Source organism: Phascolarctos cinereus, unplaced genomic scaffold (genome assembly GCF_003287225.1).
Source record: "Phascolarctos cinereus isolate Bilbo 61053 unplaced genomic scaffold, phaCin_HiC Scaffold_5;HRSCAF=322, whole genome shotgun sequence".
Classification (NCBI taxonomy): Eukaryota; Metazoa; Chordata; class Mammalia; order Diprotodontia; family Phascolarctidae; genus Phascolarctos; species Phascolarctos cinereus.
Genome location: NW_027555958.1, coordinates 423,139,402 through 423,159,789, shown reverse-complemented (window position 1 = coordinate 423,159,789; position 20,388 = coordinate 423,139,402). Strand labels below are relative to the sequence as shown.

At 38.3% G+C, this 20,388-nt stretch overlaps 1 protein-coding gene across 1 annotated transcript in view; it reads right to left on the bottom strand.

Moving 5' to 3' along the window:
- The window catches only part of RXRG (retinoid X receptor gamma), a 201,938-nt gene extending 182,432 nt beyond the window's left edge, over positions 1–19,506 (bottom strand). Inside the window, exons 1-2 of the mRNA XM_078154554.1 lie at positions 19,312–19,506; positions 18,420–18,531 (exon numbers count right to left, since the gene is read on the bottom strand). Of these exons, the coding sequence (XP_078010680.1) occupies positions 18,420–18,525 (106 nt within the window). The 5' untranslated portion in view covers positions 18,526–18,531; positions 19,312–19,506. The remainder of the gene's footprint in view (positions 1–18,419; positions 18,532–19,311) is intronic.
- Positions 19,507–20,388: the final 882 nt, after the last annotated feature.

Below are 20,388 nucleotides of genomic sequence, written 5' to 3'. Positions count from 1 at the left end.
TGATAACATAAGCTTTAGAGGCTCACGTGAAACATGGTTCAAATTGCTCCAACTTTTGAAAGCTCTGGCTTCCACTTAGGGATTTATAAGAGTCCATTACCTTTATTTTATAGGAGAAAAAATGGAGACTCAAGAAAGGGAAATGACTTGCTCAATAAGCAGTGAGCAGGACTTAAACCCAAATCCTCAGATTCCAAAACTGGTGTTCTTTCTTCTATACAAGTTAGGAAGGCTACAATTACTTGGCATATGATTATTGTTTGTTCATATATAACAACCTATTCCCTGTTAATTTTCAGGATAAAACTTCATGTTTATTGTCATTTTTTACTTATCTCTCCCTTTATCATTGTTATTTATAATTGACCCAGGTCTTGTGTCCCAGATGTATATAGAAAAGAAGAAGACAGATATCAGGGGAAAGTAATGGACAAGTTTGAGTTAAATCTACCATGGAAGTCAGCCAGTTTTCATTATGTCAGACTACTAGGCCTCTGCTCCTATATTTTCTTCAACACCCTGTTTCCTGTTTCCTAAATACTTAAAGTAAAAATTACCTTTCAAGCTACTGAGCAAATACCCAATTGCCCTTAATACACACCCATCCACTCTGATGAGATGGAACATGGAGGGCCACTATAGAAATACCTCCCAGCCTGTGAATCACTGTGGAACCTGGGTTTGATTATTTAATAACAAATAAAAGCCCTAATTTCCAATAGAAAGTACACTAGCTTAGAAGTCATAAGAGCTTTGTTCAAATCCTGGCTCTACTTGGGGAAATTGTTTCACTTTTATAGGCTTTAGTTTCCTCATCTGTAAAAGGAGGATAATATTCTTTGTATTACTACCATCAAAGGTTATTGTGAGGACAGCCCCTTGAAAAGCTCAAAACACCCTACAAATGTGAGTGGCATTGTACATTTGAACTCATGGGGAAGACTAAGATAGATTTGTTACTGAAATATTCTTAAATATTACTAAGGAATACTTTTAAGGAAGAAAGGCAGTCTTGCATAGTGGTTAAAGAACTAGACTCCCAGTTGGAAAAAGCTAGTCCTACCTATGACACAAACTAGCAAATCATTTAACCTCTCAATGCCCCACTCTACTCTCTAAAATCATAAATGACAAAGAAGATACTAACCTACATTGATACATTTCTTCACTGAGAGTTCTCTCCACAGAGGAAATCACAGGTTCTGTAATATACATACATACATACATACATACATACATACATATATACATATGTGTGTACATATATATACATATATACACACATACATATATTTGTTGTTCAGTTGTTTCACATCCAACTCTTTGTGACCTCATCTGGAGCTTTCTTGTCAAAAATACTAGAGTGTTTTGCCATTTCCTTCTCCAGATCATTTTATAGCTGAGTAACTGCAGCAAACAGGGTTAAGTGACTTGCCCAGGGTCACACAGCTAGTAAGTGTGTCTGAGGCCAGATCTGAGCTCAGGAAGATGAGTCTTCCTGCCTCCAAGTCCAGTGTTTTATCCACTGAGCCACCTAGCTACCACTGTCAAATATCTATATATATTTTTTTAAATAAATAAAGCTCTATGACTTTAAAGCATGAATAGGAACTAATGGTAATTAAATCTAAAGGTTAGTTAATATAGGTTCTTCAGGAAATAGTTTTAATGATTAAATCAAAAGATGTGTAATTAGCCAAGTAGCCATTAATGGATATTTCTAAAATGTTTATTGATATTTGAAACCAATTTATTCTTTTCAACGGTTTTCACATTTTCCTTGGAATTTTGTCTACAGTATCAATGTGGTTCAAGGGAACAAAACAAGCATCTATTGAGTACCTACTATGTATAAGGTAGGAATCATCTTCATGTAGTAGATAGAAAACTGGCCTCGAAACTCCAACTGCTGGTTTTAAGCCCCCCACCCCCACCCTGACACATACTTTCTGTGTGACCCTGGAAAAGTAACTTAACTTTTCTGTGCTTTAGGTAACTCTTTAAGACTTACCCTCCTAATCAGTACAATACTCATCTCTATGTACCCTTGCCTTCTGGCTCCACAATAAATCTTCAAGAGTCATAGAATTTAAAAAGAAATCTTTAGAGTGTGGTGAAAAAAGAGAAAGTTTTCCAACCCATGAAGTCCCCTCTATAGATTTATGACTGCATGACCTTTGACTCACAAGTGGAGAATGATGGATCTTTATTGTGTCAGCAAACAATTCAGCATATGAGGAAAGAAAAAGATTTCAAGGATTTTCATTGGACTTCCAAACCCTCCCAGCATAAGATGGACCTTAAAACTCTGCAAGGTGTCTGAGGGGTTTTTTTAAACTTCATTATTTTTGTTCTTGTTTTTTTCTTTCTTCTGCAAGTTTGAAAAGTGAAAAGGTTATGAGAAGGGAGAGGTTCTAAGAGAGAAATACCATAGGCGTGTGAAGTAGGTCCATTCCTTAAACATCCTTTGGGAGAAAACATAATGTTATGGACATGGGAAAGTAAATGCAAATCTGTCTCTTACCCAACTGCAGGCCATTTATCTTGGGGAGAAAAACATATTACTCAAAAGCTAGACATTCATCTGTGTATTACATGAGTGGCCCATCTTTTATTCCACATCTATGAAATGGAACTGAGTGAGCATTTCTCTGACTGCAACCACATCTTGCGTGATCTTTTGAACATTTCCACATTCTGACTAGTCCAGACACACTTCATTTTCATTGAGTGGACTCAAGTGGCAATCCCACTGGAGCAAGCCCCCCCCCTACCAAATGCTCCCTCCCTGCTTAATTTCAGACTGATAAACACAAATCATGACACAATCAGAAAGCTTAATCTGTTCCCATCTTCCCTGTGGAAAATCTACAGTTTTTAAAGCCTTAAAAGGAGGATATCACAGGGTAAATTAAAAGGTCAAATAAGCTGTGCAGCTCCATGGAAAATTATTACCCATCATCCTTTCCAAGTGTAAAGCCATCAAATTCTAGTTGGACTCAGTTCCTGAAATTCATTCAGCAATTTGACTGAAAAGTAAGTTTGCCTTCTCTTCAATCAATCATCAATCAACAAACATTTATTAAGCACATGCTATGTGCCAGGCACCATGCTAGGCGCTGAGGATACCAGCACAATAACAAAGAAACATACCCTACTTTCAGGGAATTTATATTCTATCAGGAATATAATTTATATTCTATCAGGAATATATCAGGAAAAACAATGTGTTTGTATGTATGTGCTTATGTGTATATATATATATATATATGTGTGTGTATATATATATATGCATATACATGTACATGGTATGCAAATACACACAACATAAAATGAAATAAATGCAAGGCAGTTAAACCTAAGGTAGTTAGAAGGAGGGCACCAGCAATTGGGGCATAAGGGGGATCAAGAAAGGCTTCCTGTGGAAGGTGGTAGTTGAGCTGCATCTTGGAAGAAGTTAGAGATTATATGAGGTGAGACCCTCCAGGCCTGTGGGATGAGCAAAGTCACAGACACAAAAGATGGAGTGTCACATATGAGGACAGAGGCAAGACCAACCTTTCTGGACAATAGATTACAGGAAGGGCAGTAATGTATAAAAAGGCTGGAAAATAGAAGTATGCATAGAATAATTTTGCATATTTGTGTGTGTGTATGTGTGTGTGTGTCTAATGGTAGACATCTCTGGGGGGAGAAGGAAAAAAAAGAAAATTTACATAATAATTTTGTTGTGTATTTGAAAGGAATAGCAAGTTGTGCATAGCAGATTTGCAGTTACATGTACAATCATGTGTTAGTTGTACTGCTATAAAAATGCTTGTTTTATATCATAAATTAAAAACAAGTAATAGCATCCTAAACAAAAAGATTGGAAAAACCTGTTGAGGCCAGGTTGTAAAGGGCTTTACATGCGAAATAGAATTAATATTTTATTCTGCAGGCAATAGAAAGACACTGTAATTTATTGAGGACAGGAATGGCATAATTAGATCTATACTTAAGGACAATTGCTTTGGTAGCTGTGTGGAAGACAGATTGGAGTGAAGAGACACTTAAATCAGGAAGACCAATTAAGAGGCTATTGCAATAATCCAGGTGAGAAGTGACCAGGGCCTGAGCCAAGGTGGGGGCTATGTGAGTAGAGAGAAGGAGACAGGTGTGAAATATATTGTGGAGGTTGAAACAGCAAGATTTGGGAAATGATTCTACCATGGATTAAGGGAGAATGAGTTGAGAATAATGCCAAGGTTACAAAACTGGGAAACCAGAAAAACGGTGAGACATCCAAGAGAGAAAGGTTGGGTTTGTTTGCTTGGTTTTGGGTTTGGTTGTTTTTTGTTTGGTTGGTTGGTTGGGGAAGAAGAAAAGATAATGAGCTCTATTTTCTACATATGGAGCTTGAGATGTCTCCAGAACATCCAGTAGGAAATATCCCTTAGATGATTAGTCATGCTGGACTGGAAATCAGGTGAGAGATTGGTTCTGGACATATAAATCTGTGAATCATCTGCCTAGAGGTACAGACAATAACTAAACCAGATAGAGTCTTAAGGTACACCTACAGTCAAGGAGTGAGATATGGATAATGAGTCAGCAAAAACATTGAAACAGGGTGGTCAGACTAGTAGGAGGAGAACCAAAAGAGAGCAGTGTCATTAAAACCCCAAAATGAGAGAGGATCCAGGAGTACTCAATAGTGTAAAATGCAGCAGAGAGGTAAAGAAAAATGAGAACAGATAAAAGATCTCCCATTGGCCACCAGGCCCTTATCCCAAAACCTGTAAACCTGTAAACTCAGCAGAACACCTCACTTGGAATTTTCAAGGGAAGAGAGAGCTGGGGGTAAGGGAAAGAGTATGGGATGGACTTATCGAAATGAGAAAAGCAGTCACTCCTCATCACTGGGATGCTGAACTATATCTCCAAATTCTCTCTCATTCTCTCTCTCTCATTTTTCTCTCTCTCTCTCTGTCTCTTGCGGTCTCTCTCTCTCTCTCTCTCTCTCTCTCTCTCTCTCTCTCTCTCTCTCTCTCTCTCTCTCTCTCTCTCTCTCTCTCTCTCTCTCTCTCTCTCTCTCTCCCTACCTCCTCCCCAACCTCCAACAGACAAGCCTAAAATTGAACTTTGGAATTTGGTTTCCCCACCTTAGAGGGCAGTTGAAGGCAGACAGTGAAATAGGTAAGGGAGAGCATACCATAAGAATGTCAATCCAAAGTTAGAAATTTACTTTAAAGACTTTGACCTAAGTTCATCTTACTTTGTTTGTTTTAGGATTTAAGAATGGCTTATTGAGGAGAAAAGCAGAACGGTTCTGCAGGTCCAGAAACATAATAAAACCCCCAAACCTATGAGTTTTAAACTCAATTCTGCCTGGCACAAACATTTTTCCATCAAATCAGAATTTGGGAAGGAGTCAAGAAGATTAATTGGAAGAGAACGTTGTGATCTTGCAATGTATCTTTGTTCAGTTAAGAGTTTCAACAGTAAATTGAATTTGGTTGTGGCAGGCAGGGCAGCCAAAAATACCAAATTCATTGTTTTTCTACCTAGTGCTTTTCATACAATTGGTTGAGTTGTCTTGGACAAAGGATGTATCCTAGATGTTATCTTAATAGTAATGAACCTCACTGTACTTATTTAAAATGATCCTTGGAAAACAGGTGCTGGGACAATACCTAAAGCCTTTTCAGCCTGGTTAGATGTGCCAGGATTTGTTCTGCTGGTATAGCCTTCGAGAACCTAGAGTCACTTCCACAACACAATGAAGCATTGGAAATCAGGTGATGTGGTGGGGGAAAAAAACAAATTTCTATGCCTTGGTTTTCTTGATAAAAGGACACAATGTTAGTTGAAGTCAAAGCAATGCCAGATTTTATGGTAATGAACATGCCTGGAAATCTTTAGGGAGAAGTTATAGATATATAAATATAGTTATAGGTATAGATATGGGTATCTAGTTGGCAAAAGAGATAATAGAGATAGAGGAAACAGGAATAGAAAGATAAACAGATAAATACAGATTCAACAAGGATCTATAGGTATGAGTATCTATATAAACATGATAGAGAGAGCTATATATATGCATATATGCATATAAAGAGATGCAGATCTCTTTATAGAAATAGAGATAGATATAGATGAAATAGAGACGTAGATTAAAATGTGTGTGAGAGGGGAGAGAGAGGAGAGAATGGAGAGACAGAGAAAAAGAAAAAGAGAGAGAGACAAAGAGACAGAGAGAAGGGAGAGAGAGACAGAGAGACACAGAAAGAGAGAATGGTGAAAACTAGTTGTATCTAATCAAATTCTTGCTCACAGACGCACTCAAGAAAATTATTTGCTCAACTTCTCTTTGCTTAAGTTCTGTAGAGGTTATGATATGCATCTCTTCCCAGCTCACAAATCCTCCTCAGACCAGCCATCACCTCACTTTTGATAGGTTCAGTGTCACTACCTCAAAGCTGTTCCACTCATGGCCAGAGTACCCCCAAGTGTAAATGAACAGTCATAGGGATTACTCAGGACATTTTTGTTAGCCTTCATCTCTCTCTTGAGGGCAGCCTGCCTTAAAGGAGCAGAAGGGCACCAGACACACTAGACTAGCCGATGATCACTTATTTAGGTGATCCCGCCTTTTCTTTTCAATCCTATAGTGCTAGCCAAGGTGAAAGGAGAGGAATCCATTCAACTCACTCTGCAATTCTGCAGCACTGGCCAGAGTTCTTCAGGCCTGGCCAAGTGACTAAAAGGGATCAGCTGTGAAGCCTCCTTTAAGCTAGGCACCACGTTTCCTTACTCTTTCTTTCCCGCTTAGTCTCTCTTTTTTATCACCTGCCCTTGGCTTTTTCTATCATCATCTGGCTTCAAAACTTTGGTATGCAGAGCCTATGGAGAATACTTTCTGCCCAGGTAAGTTATGCTTAAAAGTTAAATCAAGGAGCAGAGCCAAGATGGCACGGTAAAATCAGTGACTTGCTTGAGCTCTCCCCCAAACACCTTCAAATAACCTGTAAAAAATGGCTCTAAATAAATTCTAGAGCAGCAGAACCCACAAAAAGACAGAGTGAAACAAATTTCCTGCCCAGGACAATGGGAAAGATCTGTTGTGCTGGGTTAGGAGAAGGGTGCAATTCAGTGTGGGCCCTGCAGGCAAAGACCAGGCCTCAGAAAACCTGCAGCAGGCCTCAGGGGACTGAATCATGGGCAACTGTGGCAGTTTCCAGACTTCTCAACCCACAAGACAACTTAGAAGTTCAGTAGGAAAGGTGTGTTGGACTTTGGTGAGAGAGGAGCATGTTCCTGGCACAGCCCCAGGGGGGCAGCTGCTTCCAGAGCTCTCAGCCCACAGATGGTGTAGGGAATCAAGGGGCTGATCAGAGACGGATTGCAGGGATCTGTTTGCTGGTGCTGAGGCAGGATTCTCTTGCTTTGCCCATGCTTGGATCTGGGTCGCAATTCTGGGTAGTGGTCCTGGGGCAAGGCTAAGTGCTAGTGTGGTGGAGCTTGTAGTGGTGGTGAAGAGAAAATCCTCCTTACAGTTCCAAGGCAGAAAAGAGTGCTTATGGTCACTCATATACCAGAGCACAGGCCAGGAAAGGAGTAAATACCTCGCTTTTGATCATACCACCTTGGAAGAATTGAAAATTTACAGATCCCTAGAAGTATCTCTGAAAACAGCTGCACAAAACTTCTGAAGCTTGGGACAGTACATTCTCCACACTGGAAGCAGACCCCTACCTTAACAAAAAGTTTAAAACTCAAGTAATTGGCTGGGAACATGATCAAACAGCACACAAAAAAAAATCAGACCATACGGATTTTAGATTCTAACATATTAGATAATTGTATTTATTTCTAATGTTTCTTATATGGCAGAATCAGAAGAACTAGCTCAAATTAGGTAAAGGGGGAGGGATGGTGGGGAGCAGAGAATGTCTACATGTGTCTTGCAGTCTCCTAAATGAAGGGACACTACTGAACACCAGATTTACATGTCTGGAATTGGAGTGGGAGATCTTGGTTAGATGTATGACTCAACCTAGCTAGATGAGAGTCATATACTGTATTATGGCCTAGTGTCTCAGATGATGCCTTGAAGCTTAGGGTGATGTGTTCCCAAAAGGGTAATTCCAGATACTTTAAGCATGGGGGGGGGGGAGAAATAGGGCAGACCAATCTCTTGGCTGAGAAAGAACAATAAGTAATCATCACCCAACACAATAGAACCCAATTTTAGCAACTAAGGGACAGAGAAGAAAGTGAACAACTGTCTAAACATGGAAGTGGTAATCTAAGGCTGAGGAGTGATTAGCTGGGAGCTGTACCATTTCAGAAAGTATATAATTAGGGATTAACCCAGTGTGTCAAGCACACAATAATCAGTATTTCTTGATAGTAAGAAGGGAAATGTGAGTGAGGGTTACTTTTCTAATAAAGTGAGGGAGGGTAAGTATAGGAAGTCCATGAAGAACCACCACAGTATTGGCGTGTGTTATTGAATGAGTTCCAAGGCTTTACAGTAATTTAGCACCATAGTACTTCCTCATTTATGATTTTGCAAGGTGAAGCACTTTTCCAATTGTTTCTATTTGAAAGCCACAGGATTTCAGTTGTGTGTTGAAATCCATAAACTTGTTTTCCAAGGTATAATCAAAATATTTTTTCTGATTTAAAATAAAATGTATGAATAAATATTATATTAAACATATACAGAGAAACACATAATTTGTAATTAAAGATAATTGTTATGCTTCCAAAAAAAAAGTCAGACCATAGAATCTTACTTTGGTGACAAAGAAGATTAAAACATACAACCAGAAGAACACACACACACACACACACAAAAGAACACAACAAAGTAAAAGCTCCTACATCCAAAGCCTCCAAGAAAAAAATGAATCAGTTCCAGGCTGTGGAAAAGCTCAAAAAGGATTTTGAAAAGCAAGTTAAGAGAAGTAGAGGAAAAACTAGGAAGAGAAATACAAGTGATGCAAAAAAAAAATCATGAAAAACAAGTCAACAGCTTGCTAAAGGAGACCTAAAAAAATACTGAAGAAAATAATGGCTTAAAAAATAGCCTAACCTAAATGGCAAAAGAGGTCCAAAAAGCCAATGAGGAGAAGAATGCCTTAAAAAGCAGAATTAGCCAAATGGAAAAGGAAGTTCAAAAGCTCACTGAAGAAAATACATCCTTAAAAATTAGAATGGAGCAAATGGAAGCTAGTGACTTTATGAGAAATCAAGAAATTATAAAACAAAACCAAAAAGAATGAAAAAATAGAAGACAGGGTGAGAAGATATCTCATTGGAAAAACAACTGACCTGGAAAATAGATCCAGGAGAGAGAATTATTGGACTATCTGAAAGCCATGATCAAAAAAAGAACCTAGACATCATCTCTCAAGAAATTATCAGGAAAACTGCCCTGCTATTCTGGAACCAGAGGGTAAAATAGAAATTGGAAGAACCCACTGATCACCTCCTGAAAGAGATCCCCAAAGGAAAACTCCTAGGAATTCTAGTTCCCATGTCAAGGAGAAAGTATGGCAAGCAGCCAGAAAAAAAGCAATTCAAGTATTGTGAAAACATGATCAGGATAACACAAGACTTAACAGCTTCTACATTAAGAGACCAGAGGGCTTGGAATATAATATTCTGTAGGTCAAAGGAGATAGGATTAAAACCAAGAATTACCTACCCAGCAAAACTGAGTATAATCCTTTAGGGGGAAAAAATGGACATTCAGTGAAATAGAGGAGTTTCAAACATTCTTGATGAAAAGACTAGAGCTGAATAGAAAATCTGACTTTCAAAAAACAAGACTCAAGAGAAGCATGAGAAGGTTAAACAGGAAAGAGAAATTATAAGGGACTTATTAAAGTTGAACTATTTATATTACTACATAGAAAAATGATATTTGTAACTCATGAGATCTTTCTCAATATTAGGGTAGTTGGAGGGAAAAATATAAATATATGTATGTATGTAGATAGATACAAAGAGACAGAGAGACAGAGAGAGAGAGCACACAGGGTGAGCTGAAGATGAAGGGGTGATACCTAAAAAATAAAATTAAGGGTGATATCTAAAAAATAAAATTATACTGGAGGAAGGAGAAACAGAAAGGTGGAATGAGATAAATTATCTCACAGAAAACAGACAAGAAAAAATTTTTATAGTGAAGGGAAAGTGGGGGAAGGTGTAATGGAATGAATGAATCTTACTCTCATTGGATTTGGCTTAAAGAGAGAATAACATACACATTCATTTGGGTATGGAAATCTATCTTACCCTATAGGAAAATAGGGGGGAAAGGGAGAAGAGAGGGAGAGTTGATAGAAGGGAGGGCAGATTGGGGGAGGGGGGTAATGAGAAGCAAACACTTTTGAGGAGGGACAGGATTGAAGGAGAGACTAGAATAAACAGGGGTGGGATAGGGTGAAGGGAAATATAGTTAGTTTTTCACAACATGACTATTATGAAAGTGTTTTGCACAACTACACACATATAACCTGTATTGAGTTGCTTGACTTCTCAATGAGGGTGGGTGGGGAGGGAGGAAGGGAGAGAATTTGGAACCCAAAGTTTTAAAAACAAATGTTAAAAATTGTTTTTACATGCAACTTGGAAATAAGATATACAGGCAGTGGGGTATAGAAATCTATCCTGCCCTACAGGAAAATACAAGGGGAAGGGGATGGGGGGGTAATAGAAGGGAGGGCAGATTAAGGGAAAGGGTATTCAGAATGCATGCTGTCTTGGGGTAGGGGAGGGGAGAGATGAGGAGAAAAATTTGAAACTCAAAATCTTGTGGAAGTGAATGTTGGAAACTAAAAATTAATTAATACTTTAAGAAAGTTAAATCAGCATTTGTCTATATTCTGTTAGATAACAATACCAGAGTTTCCATTATTTGGGTTGATTTGACAAATAGTTGTCATGTGCCAGACACCAGAGACATAAAAATGCAATTCTTGCCCTAAAAGCTTTCAATACAAAAGGGAGATATAACATGCACGTGTAGAATCTACAGGGGAAATTATTTTCCTACACATAGCAATTAGAATCGGCCTTTGTGAAACATGAGATTTAAACTCACTACTGAAAACTGGCGGAAGAATCAAGAGTTTGCCCCTTTGTTTTCAGCTGAGGTTCCTTTAGGTTTAGCCTAAGATTTTAAAATATAAAATTTTGTTGTCATTGTTCTTGTTGTTCAGTCAATTCAGTCCTGTCTGACTCTTAGTGACCCCATTTGGGGTTTTCTTGGCAAAGATACTGGAGTGGTTTGCCGTTTCCTTCTCTAGCTCATTTTACAGATGAGGAAACTAAGGCAAGCAGGGTTAGGTGACTTGTCCAGGGTCACACAGCTAGGAAGTGTCTGAGGACAGATTTGAACTCGAGAAGAGGAGTCTTCCTAACTTCAGGCCTGGTACTCTATCTACTGCACCACCTAGCTGCCCTAAAATATACAATAATCATTTGCATATGAAATGTCATTAATCTATCAAAGATTTACATTATACCTTGTCCCCACCTGGAAATAGATATAGATTTATATATAGATATAGATGTAGATGTATATCTTAAAGTATAACTAATTGCCCCTTTTAAGGCTTTTAATTTCAGCATAGGTTTGCCTGATCCAAAGGGAAAATACACATTATGGTTTAGGTACACTTACTTCAAGACGTCAAAAGGTAATACAATGCAGTACTGAGACTCCCAAACAGCTGCCTGCTTCATGCTCAGTAAATCAGGTCAGCCACCTGCCAGCCAAACCCTGGCTTTTCTGACTGAGTTCACATATTTACTCTGCTTAAGTGAACTTCCCAAAGGTAGTTAGATATGGACTTCTCCCCAAATAACCAGCACTCTCCAGAAACCATTGACAAAGGAGAGCTGTCATTCATTTTGTTCTTGTGCGTCCCCAACCTCACCCTAATATCACCATCACAGTGATTGGGGGAGGAAGGGGAGTGTTCTTGTCTTATGAGAGGCAATATCACTGTGACTCTTACGGATATAATTTTCATGAAACTCTGGAATCCACCAGGGTTTGGCCAACTCCAGGTCCACAAAGAAGAATAAAAAACTAGCCTTCAAGAAACTTAAAGTCTAGCAGGAGAAATAAAACAAATACATGAATAATATGGTACAATAGATAATCATATAAGTTCCATAAGAGGGGGACAATATGATAGAGAGATTCTAAGAAAACAGATTATTTCAACTTTAAGGATAAAGAAAAATTTCATGGAGGAGATGGCATTGAACCCAGCTTTGGAGGGCAATTTCCACAGGCTGAAGCAACTTCAATAAAGCATCCATTTGAGGTGAAGAAGGAAACTAGGGCGGCTAACATATGGCGATGAGAAGGAAGTACATATGGGGCATGCAAATACAAAAGAGATGGACCATGATGGGTGATATGTGAAGCATAGCAAGATAATTAAGCTGGATTGTAGAACATATGAAAGGGAGTAGTATGTCAGGTTGTGAAGAGAATGCCAGAAGAGTTTCTAGTAGGGAACCAGAGGTAGTAGGGAACCATTATAGTTTAATGAGCAGAGAAGAGATGTGGTCAAACCTGTGCTTTAGGAAAATCACTTGGACATTTGTGTAGAGGAAGAATTGGAGTGGGGAGAAACTTGAGGTGGGAGGAATCAACTGAGAAACTATTACAATAGTCCAAGTGATAGTTTATGAGGGACTGAAATCAGGCGATGGAGAAAGAAGCAGAGAAAAGGGAACAGATTCAAGAAATGTCATAGAAGTAGAACAGACAAGACTTTACAGCTAATTAGATATATAGAATGAGTGAGGGTTAGGGGCTGAGGATGACTTCAAGTTGTGAACCTGAGCAGTGGAAAGATGACTTTGCCCTTGATAGAAATAGCAAAGTTCAGAAGTGGGTGAATGTTGGAGAAAAGACAATGAGTTCTGTTTGGGACCTAGTGAGATCAAGATATTTACTGGACATCTAGTTCAAATTATTCCTGTCTAGGCAAGGGCTCAAACTGTCTTAGTTTGGGCCCAAGTCCTAGGACTATCAGTCACTTTCTTTTGGAAATTTTTCTTTAAATTTATTTTCTCCAATCATTAATGTGTAGAGAAATACAAACTAAACTCTGAGGGTCTAACCCATACCCATAAGGTTGGCAATGTTGACAATGAAAGAAAATGACAAATCATTGGAGGGAGTGAGGGAAAACACATACACAGATGCACTATTGGTGGAGCTGTGAATCAGTCCAGTAATTACAGGAAGAAATTTGGAACCACACCTACAGTGTTACTAACTTGTATATATTCTCTAACCCAGTGATACCACTACTAGACCCACACCCCAAAGAGATCAAAGAAAAATAAGATTCTATATGTACACACAAATATATTTCTAGTGGATCTTTTTGTAGTTTTAAAGAACCAGGAACTATGGAACTGCCCATCAAATGGGGATGGCTAAAAATTCTAGTATATGAATGTGATGGAATACTATTGTGTCATAAGAAATGATAAGGGCAATAGTTTCAGAGTAGGCAGCTAAGTGGCTGGGTGGATCCAGTGCCAGACCTGAAGTCAGGAAGACTCATCTTCCTGAGTTCAAATCTGGCCTTGGATACCTCCTAACTGTGTGACCCTGGGCAAGTCACTGTTTGACTTAATTTCTTCATCCATAAAAGGAGCTGGAGAGGGAAATGGCAAACTGCTCCAGTATCTTTACCAAGAAAACCCTAAATAGTGTCATGAAGAATCAGACATGGCTGAAACAATTGAACAGCATAGTTTCAGAGAAACTTGGGAAAACTTGTGCAAACCGAATCAGAGTGAAATGAGAAAGTCCAGAAAAACAGTTTATATGATAACAACATTGTAAACAACAATGACTTTTTAAAGATTTTAAATCTATGATCAATATAAGGAAACCAACCATAATTTCAGAGTACTGATAATGAAGCATGCTACTCCTAATGGAAAGATAATGGACTCAGGGTGCCAAAGAAGAAATTTTTTGGACATGGTCAATGTGGTTATTTGTTCTGATTAACTATACATATTTGTTATAGGGATTTTCCTCTTTCAAGTTGAAAAAAAAAGATGGGACTGAGAGAAAATAGATTTTTGTTAATTAGAAAGTTTTAATTCTTTTAAATGGAAAAAGTAAATATGATGTGCTCAACTAGAGGAGAGAAGCTTCCCTTTAGTCCTGAGTTTCTGTTTCCATAGGTATGTCATGACTGACTGGATAGCAAGATCCAAAGAATAGTCATTAATGGTTCAAAGATGGTCCAATTCCAGTAGGATGCCCCTAGGAGTCTGTGTTTGGCCTTGTACTATTGAACATTTCTATCAATGAATTAGATGAAGGCATAGATGGGTATCCCTATCATATTTGCAGTGCACACAGCTAGAGATGACAGCTAAGACATTTGATGATAGAATTATCCATTTGAAATTCAGCTGGCCAAGGTCAAAGTGACTCTATGTTTATTAAATCAAGTAGACCAAGTTGGCCCACATGAAAAGCAAGTCTATAATCTTTGCCTACTTAGTAGAGGGATTTATCCCAATTGGCTAACAGGGACTGGAATTTAACCTGGAAAAGGATATAGAAAAGGAGAAGATACCTGTCTTCAAATATCTGAAAGTCTGTTACATGAAAGATGGATGGGTTGTCCTCAGGACAGAAGTAAGAACACTGGTTGAAAGACACAGAAAGGCAGGTTTTAGCTCAATATGAAGGAGACTCTGCTAACAATTACAGCTGCCTGAAAATGCAATTGGCTATCTGGGAAGACAAAGAACCCGCAAGCAAGGAGTAGATAATCATTTCCCGAAGGGGGTGCTGAGAGATTCAAACTTTAAGTTATATTTGGGATAGAAGGTCTCAAAAGTCCCTTATAATTCTGAGTCTAAAAATCATAGAATCAAAGAATTTCAGAATTTAAAAGTGGAATCAAGATCCATCATTTACTTTAAATGCAGTCCAACATTTACTTTAAAAAGAATTCCCTTCATAACAGATCTAACAAATGGCCATACAGTCTTTGAGGGTTGCTCAGGGAGGACTAGCTCCTCTGGTGTGAGGGCTCACTGAGCCCTTTTCAAGGCTACTCATCCACCTTTGGTGTCCTCCTTTCACACAATTCTCACTGGTGGCTTCAAAAATCTGTAGCAGTGGCCACACCCTGGCCAAACCATCTCAGCAGCTGAGCTGAACCAGAATGAGGATAATTGACAAGCCTCAAACCCGTCAGGGGATATCTACCCCTAGCATGTGAAGAATTCCCCCAGCATAATAGGTAGATGAGAACAATCTGTTCCAGTGGCCATGAAGAAAGCAGAAGCAGGTACTGGCAGAACTTGGTCAGACATCAAAGATTCCAAGGCTACCCAATACATCCCGGGCCATTGCCAGTCATCTTGACTTTTGTCTTGCCACTGGACTTCAGTGACTCTGGAAGAGAGGGTGAAGCTGACGACTTCATGCAGCTCTGTCTCACTGAAATCCATTTCACATGCAAGTCACTACGTTACCCTGTGATGTCATTGGTCCTCTTTGAGAATGAGGGACCAACAGCAGCAGCAGTCTTTGAACACCTTCGATGAGGGGGAGCTCACTACCTCTGGAGGCAACCTGATTGGATAATTCTGATCTTTAGGAAGTTCTTCCTTATAGCAAGCCTAAATTTGCTTCTTTATGACTTCGACCCATTGCTTCTAGCTCTGGTTTTGGAAACAAGCAGAACAAGGCTAATCCTTCTTCCATGTACTGACTTGTCAAATATTTGAAGATAGTTATCACACCCCAGCTAAGCTCCCTCCCCACCCTGTTCCTGACTTTTGGACTTCAAAACCATGTCTCATTCTGGAATATCACATCTAGGCACATGCCAGTAAATAGTTTTGTCTCCTTTACTAAATCAGAGGATATGTGCTAATTCCCTCTAAGAGCAAAGGGGAAGAATTAATTAGCACCTGGCTGCTTAGCCATCAGCAAATGAACAAACTTGCAGCTTCTCTACTACAAATCTTACTTTATAATACAGGAAATTTTCATTAATTAACATTCCACAAATCGGAAGGTTTTGACACAGATAATTCCAACAAATATCAGAATGAAGAAAATCTTTTCTTTGTGCTTCCCTTTGCAAAAGGTTTTTTGGGGGGCAGGATTGAGAAAATGACTAATGTAAATAAGAATGCATGGGTGGAAGGTAGTGTATGTGAATTATGAGAACTAATTATTCTCTCTTAAATCACATACTTAAAGTTTACCTTTTAACAACTGATATGCCAAATATAAATAATTATTAATGGTACAATAACATGACCATTGTCCAATAAACAAACACTGCCAGAGTTGCTGAATTATATCTATCTTTGATTTTCTTGCTACAAATTTAACTATTCAAAAATAAAACCAGAAAAAAAGAAGGAAGTTGTGGCTAAAAGTAAGGATGGGTCAGAGGTACTCTTTGGAAAGGCCAAGAAAGGAATTGGAAGAGTTGGGGTTTTTTTATATCCAAAGGCAACAAGAAATACCATTTCATGGGATATCTTGTCATCTTACATGTCCATACTAATGATAAATATTCACAAAGAGGCCATCATAAAAATAATTTTACCTTTCAGACCCTTTACTTTACACCAATACTGGTTGCTGTGAAGGAAGAGATTAAGAAACTCTACTTAGAACTCAATAAAACTCTTCAAATTAAATCAACATACACTCTTATATTCAGTGACTTTAATGTAAAAGTGATAGAAGGTTGATTTTTTTTTTTAATCTGGAAAAGCATAGTTCAAGAAAAAAGAATGAAAGAGGCCAAAGACATGTAGGCCACTCATTATTTTATATTATGAAGAATTTCTTGAGAAGGGAAGTAGTAGTCACTGGATACAGTGAGCACTAAGTGATATTGGAAAGAAAAACAATAAATGATATTCTAACAGACAGAAAAAGACTTGTAATTGATGTTGGTGTTAACCATACATAGGCAATCTGTATATAGTAAGACCAACAATTTATCAAGGCAAATATTAGCATAAAGAAGGAGGTGGAGGAAGAGGAGGAGGAGAAGAAGAAATAATAACAATGAGAAAAAGATAAAACATAAAATGGAATTAACTTAATCTTGAAATATTTAAGTAAGCATCAATTTAAAATAGGAACACCCACACTAATTATAACTCTATACAGAAGTTTAACTGCTATAAATCTCTTGTCACAGAAAAAAAAGTGCCCAGAAAGCACCTTAGTCAACAAAATGTGCCAAGCAGAAAGAGATGACAAAGACAAAGGTGGTTTAGAAATCAAACGCATTTGCAAAATCTTACAAAGAGGAGTAATGGATGATTATAAATAGTATAGTCCAGGGGTGGGGAACCTGTGGCCTTAAGGCCATGTGTGGCCCTCTAGGTCATCAAGTGTGGCCCTTTGACTGAATCCAAACTTCACAGAACAAATAACGATTTGTTCTGTAAAACTTGGACTCAGTCAAAGGGTTGTGCCCAAGGACCTAAAAGGCCACATGTGGCCTCGAGGTCACAGGTATCCCACCCCTGGTATAGTCTCATACAACAGACAGAAGCAGTGGAAAGTAAAAAGAATATGAAGCTTGAAATGGATCCAAATAAGCAATATTATCCCAAGGACAAAAATGGAAGGAAAGCAAAACTAGAAGAAAAATGAGAAAAAAAACTATAATGATCGCTTTTTTTCATAGGACAGGTCTCTAAATACTTAAAGATAGCCATAAGTAAAATGGAACTACTGTACTTGGACCCTAACATCACAGTCTCAGATTAGTTTATATTAGAAGTGAAAGTAGCACTGAAGAGAACAAAGATGGAAAAGCAGTGGGATTGGGCCAAGTCTATGCAGAGAAGGTCTATACTTAGGAGACATCAATGAGAGAGTAAAGAGGGATTCTCATACAAGAAGAACAAAAGATTTAGGAAATAAACTCAGATATTATTCATTATAAAAAAGACAACCAAGGAAATGTCAGCAATTAAAAACTGATATTCCTACTTTCTACCTATACAAAATTTGTATGTGTCACCTATATATAACCAAGAGGATACTCAGAGAAAGTATTTTTACCTTCAGGGGGGATCAATCAGGTTTGCACATGTAATATCCAATGATACACTATTGCTTTCTCATTATGCAATTGACTGAAAGATATGGAGCATGTAATATCCCTTTGTACTTAGTGTTTATCAGTTATTAAATAGGCTTTCACTAGTAGAGCAAAATGCTGCCTTAAAGATTCAAGTTGTCTCTCATTCCTACATAAATATCATTCAGGATTCCTACAAAGGCATAAGAATAGAAATAACTGTTCAATGACAACAAATATCAGATGAAGTACACAACAGGGACATGTATGCTTGTCAAAGGTATTCATTACCGTGATGGAGAAGATCCAGCAGAGTCTCGATTGATGGGGGCTTTTTCTGTGGATGGCGAAATATTCCAAATGCTCCTATTTGCAGGCAACTTTGTACTATTTGCATCAAGTCCTGGAAAACAGGCATCAAACATGTGGCCTGTGAGCTGCATGTGGCCAACAACACTCTCGAGTACAGGTCAAACCAGATTAAAATGTAATTGGGAAATATTTAGAAAAATAAATAAAAACACAATAAAACATAGATGTGGTTAATATACTGTTTTCTAAGTCAATATATGGCCCACAGGGATCCTTATGTGAGGTTTCATAGCCCCCATTTCTATTTGAGTTTGTTACCATTGCCCTAGAGTACTACAGTCTCCTAAAAGAGATCTAAATCCATTAAAAAGAGATTGGCCTGACCATCCATGCAGGAAAGATCAAGTGGATGAATACCATTACCCAAATTATGATATACATTTAGATGCAAAACCTATAGTTTCTCCATCAGTATATATCTGACAGGTGCAGCTAGATGACTCAGTGGATAAAGCACTCGGCCTGGAATCAGAAAGACCTGAGTTCAAATCTGGCCTCAGACACTCACTAGCTGTCTGACCCTAGGCAAGTCACTTAATCTCTGTTTGCCTTGATCAACTGTGGAAGGAAATAAACCAATATGGTATCTTTACCAAGAAAATCCCATGGACAGAATGGTCCACAGGGTCATGAAGAGTCAGACATGACTGAACAGCAACAACAATAAGAAGAAATATATCTGAGACAGATAGTTCAAATAGATGAGTTAGGCCCAGAGTTGAAAAGGAAAAAGAGAATGGGCTAGATTACCTTCAGGGAACTGCTGAGATTATTTAATGAACCGAAGCTTCTCATGGAAATAAAGACCCACCTTTCCACATTAGTGTTCTACTAGAAAGCAATGTGGTAGCCAGACATGACATATAACTGTCTCAGAATATTTGAAGATGAATATCATCCAGAAGACAGTGGGGAAGCATATGGCAACTGCTATCATTCTGCAACATACAATCAATGAAGAATTTTGAAAAAAAAAAGGAATAACAAACGTTATCAAGGACATGTAGGATGGGAAGAGGAGTTGGACTCATCAAGGCAAGAGAAGGGATAATGAAAGTTGGACAGAGAGTTCCACTGATCCCCTGGCAACATCGAGACTGCATCACAGAAGGGAACTCCCAAACTTGTGAGATCACAAATTGATCTGAGTATTTGGGAGATGGAATGCTAAATAGAAATAACTGTTAATGATTCATGAGAGTCAACCTGGAAGGGAGAATAGGAAGCTGACCTGAAAGTCAACAAGTTTGGATTCTGGTCCACCTCTGACACAGACTTTATTTCTTACCTAGCTGCACTCCTTTGGACTTCCCCATCATGACCCCATTCCTTTGCCCCTCCTTTTCAGTTTCAGTTTGTGTGTTGTCTTCCCCCATTATAATATAATTGTTGAGAGGACAGACTGGCTTTTGACTTTGTTTGTATCACCAGTGTTTGGCACAGGGCCTAGCACACAGTAGGTGCTTAATGTATATTGACTGACTTGTATTTAATGGCTTGGATAAGTCATTTAACCTATTGGTACTCAGTTAGTTCTCTTAAGAATAAGAGTTGCAAAACAGTTGCCAGTCTACATTTAATAGAGTTTCCTCATCAGGAGTTAGCTATATCAATGAAATCACAGGTATGGTTCAAAAAAAAAAGTTCATTAGAGTAGGCTCCCAAGAATCACATCTGTTTGACCAGGCCATTATTTATATCACCAAAATAATAGTCACACTCTGAAAATCACCATTAGGTTCAGTCACTGTAAAAGTAAATAAATGAAATTTAAAATCACAGGACTTTCCCTCTGTCCTTTGCTCCTGGATTTGGTAAAAGGGCCAGACTTGCTACCTTTACTCAGTGGTTGTTGTGTGTGGTTTGTCCTTCTTTCTTGAAGAGGACC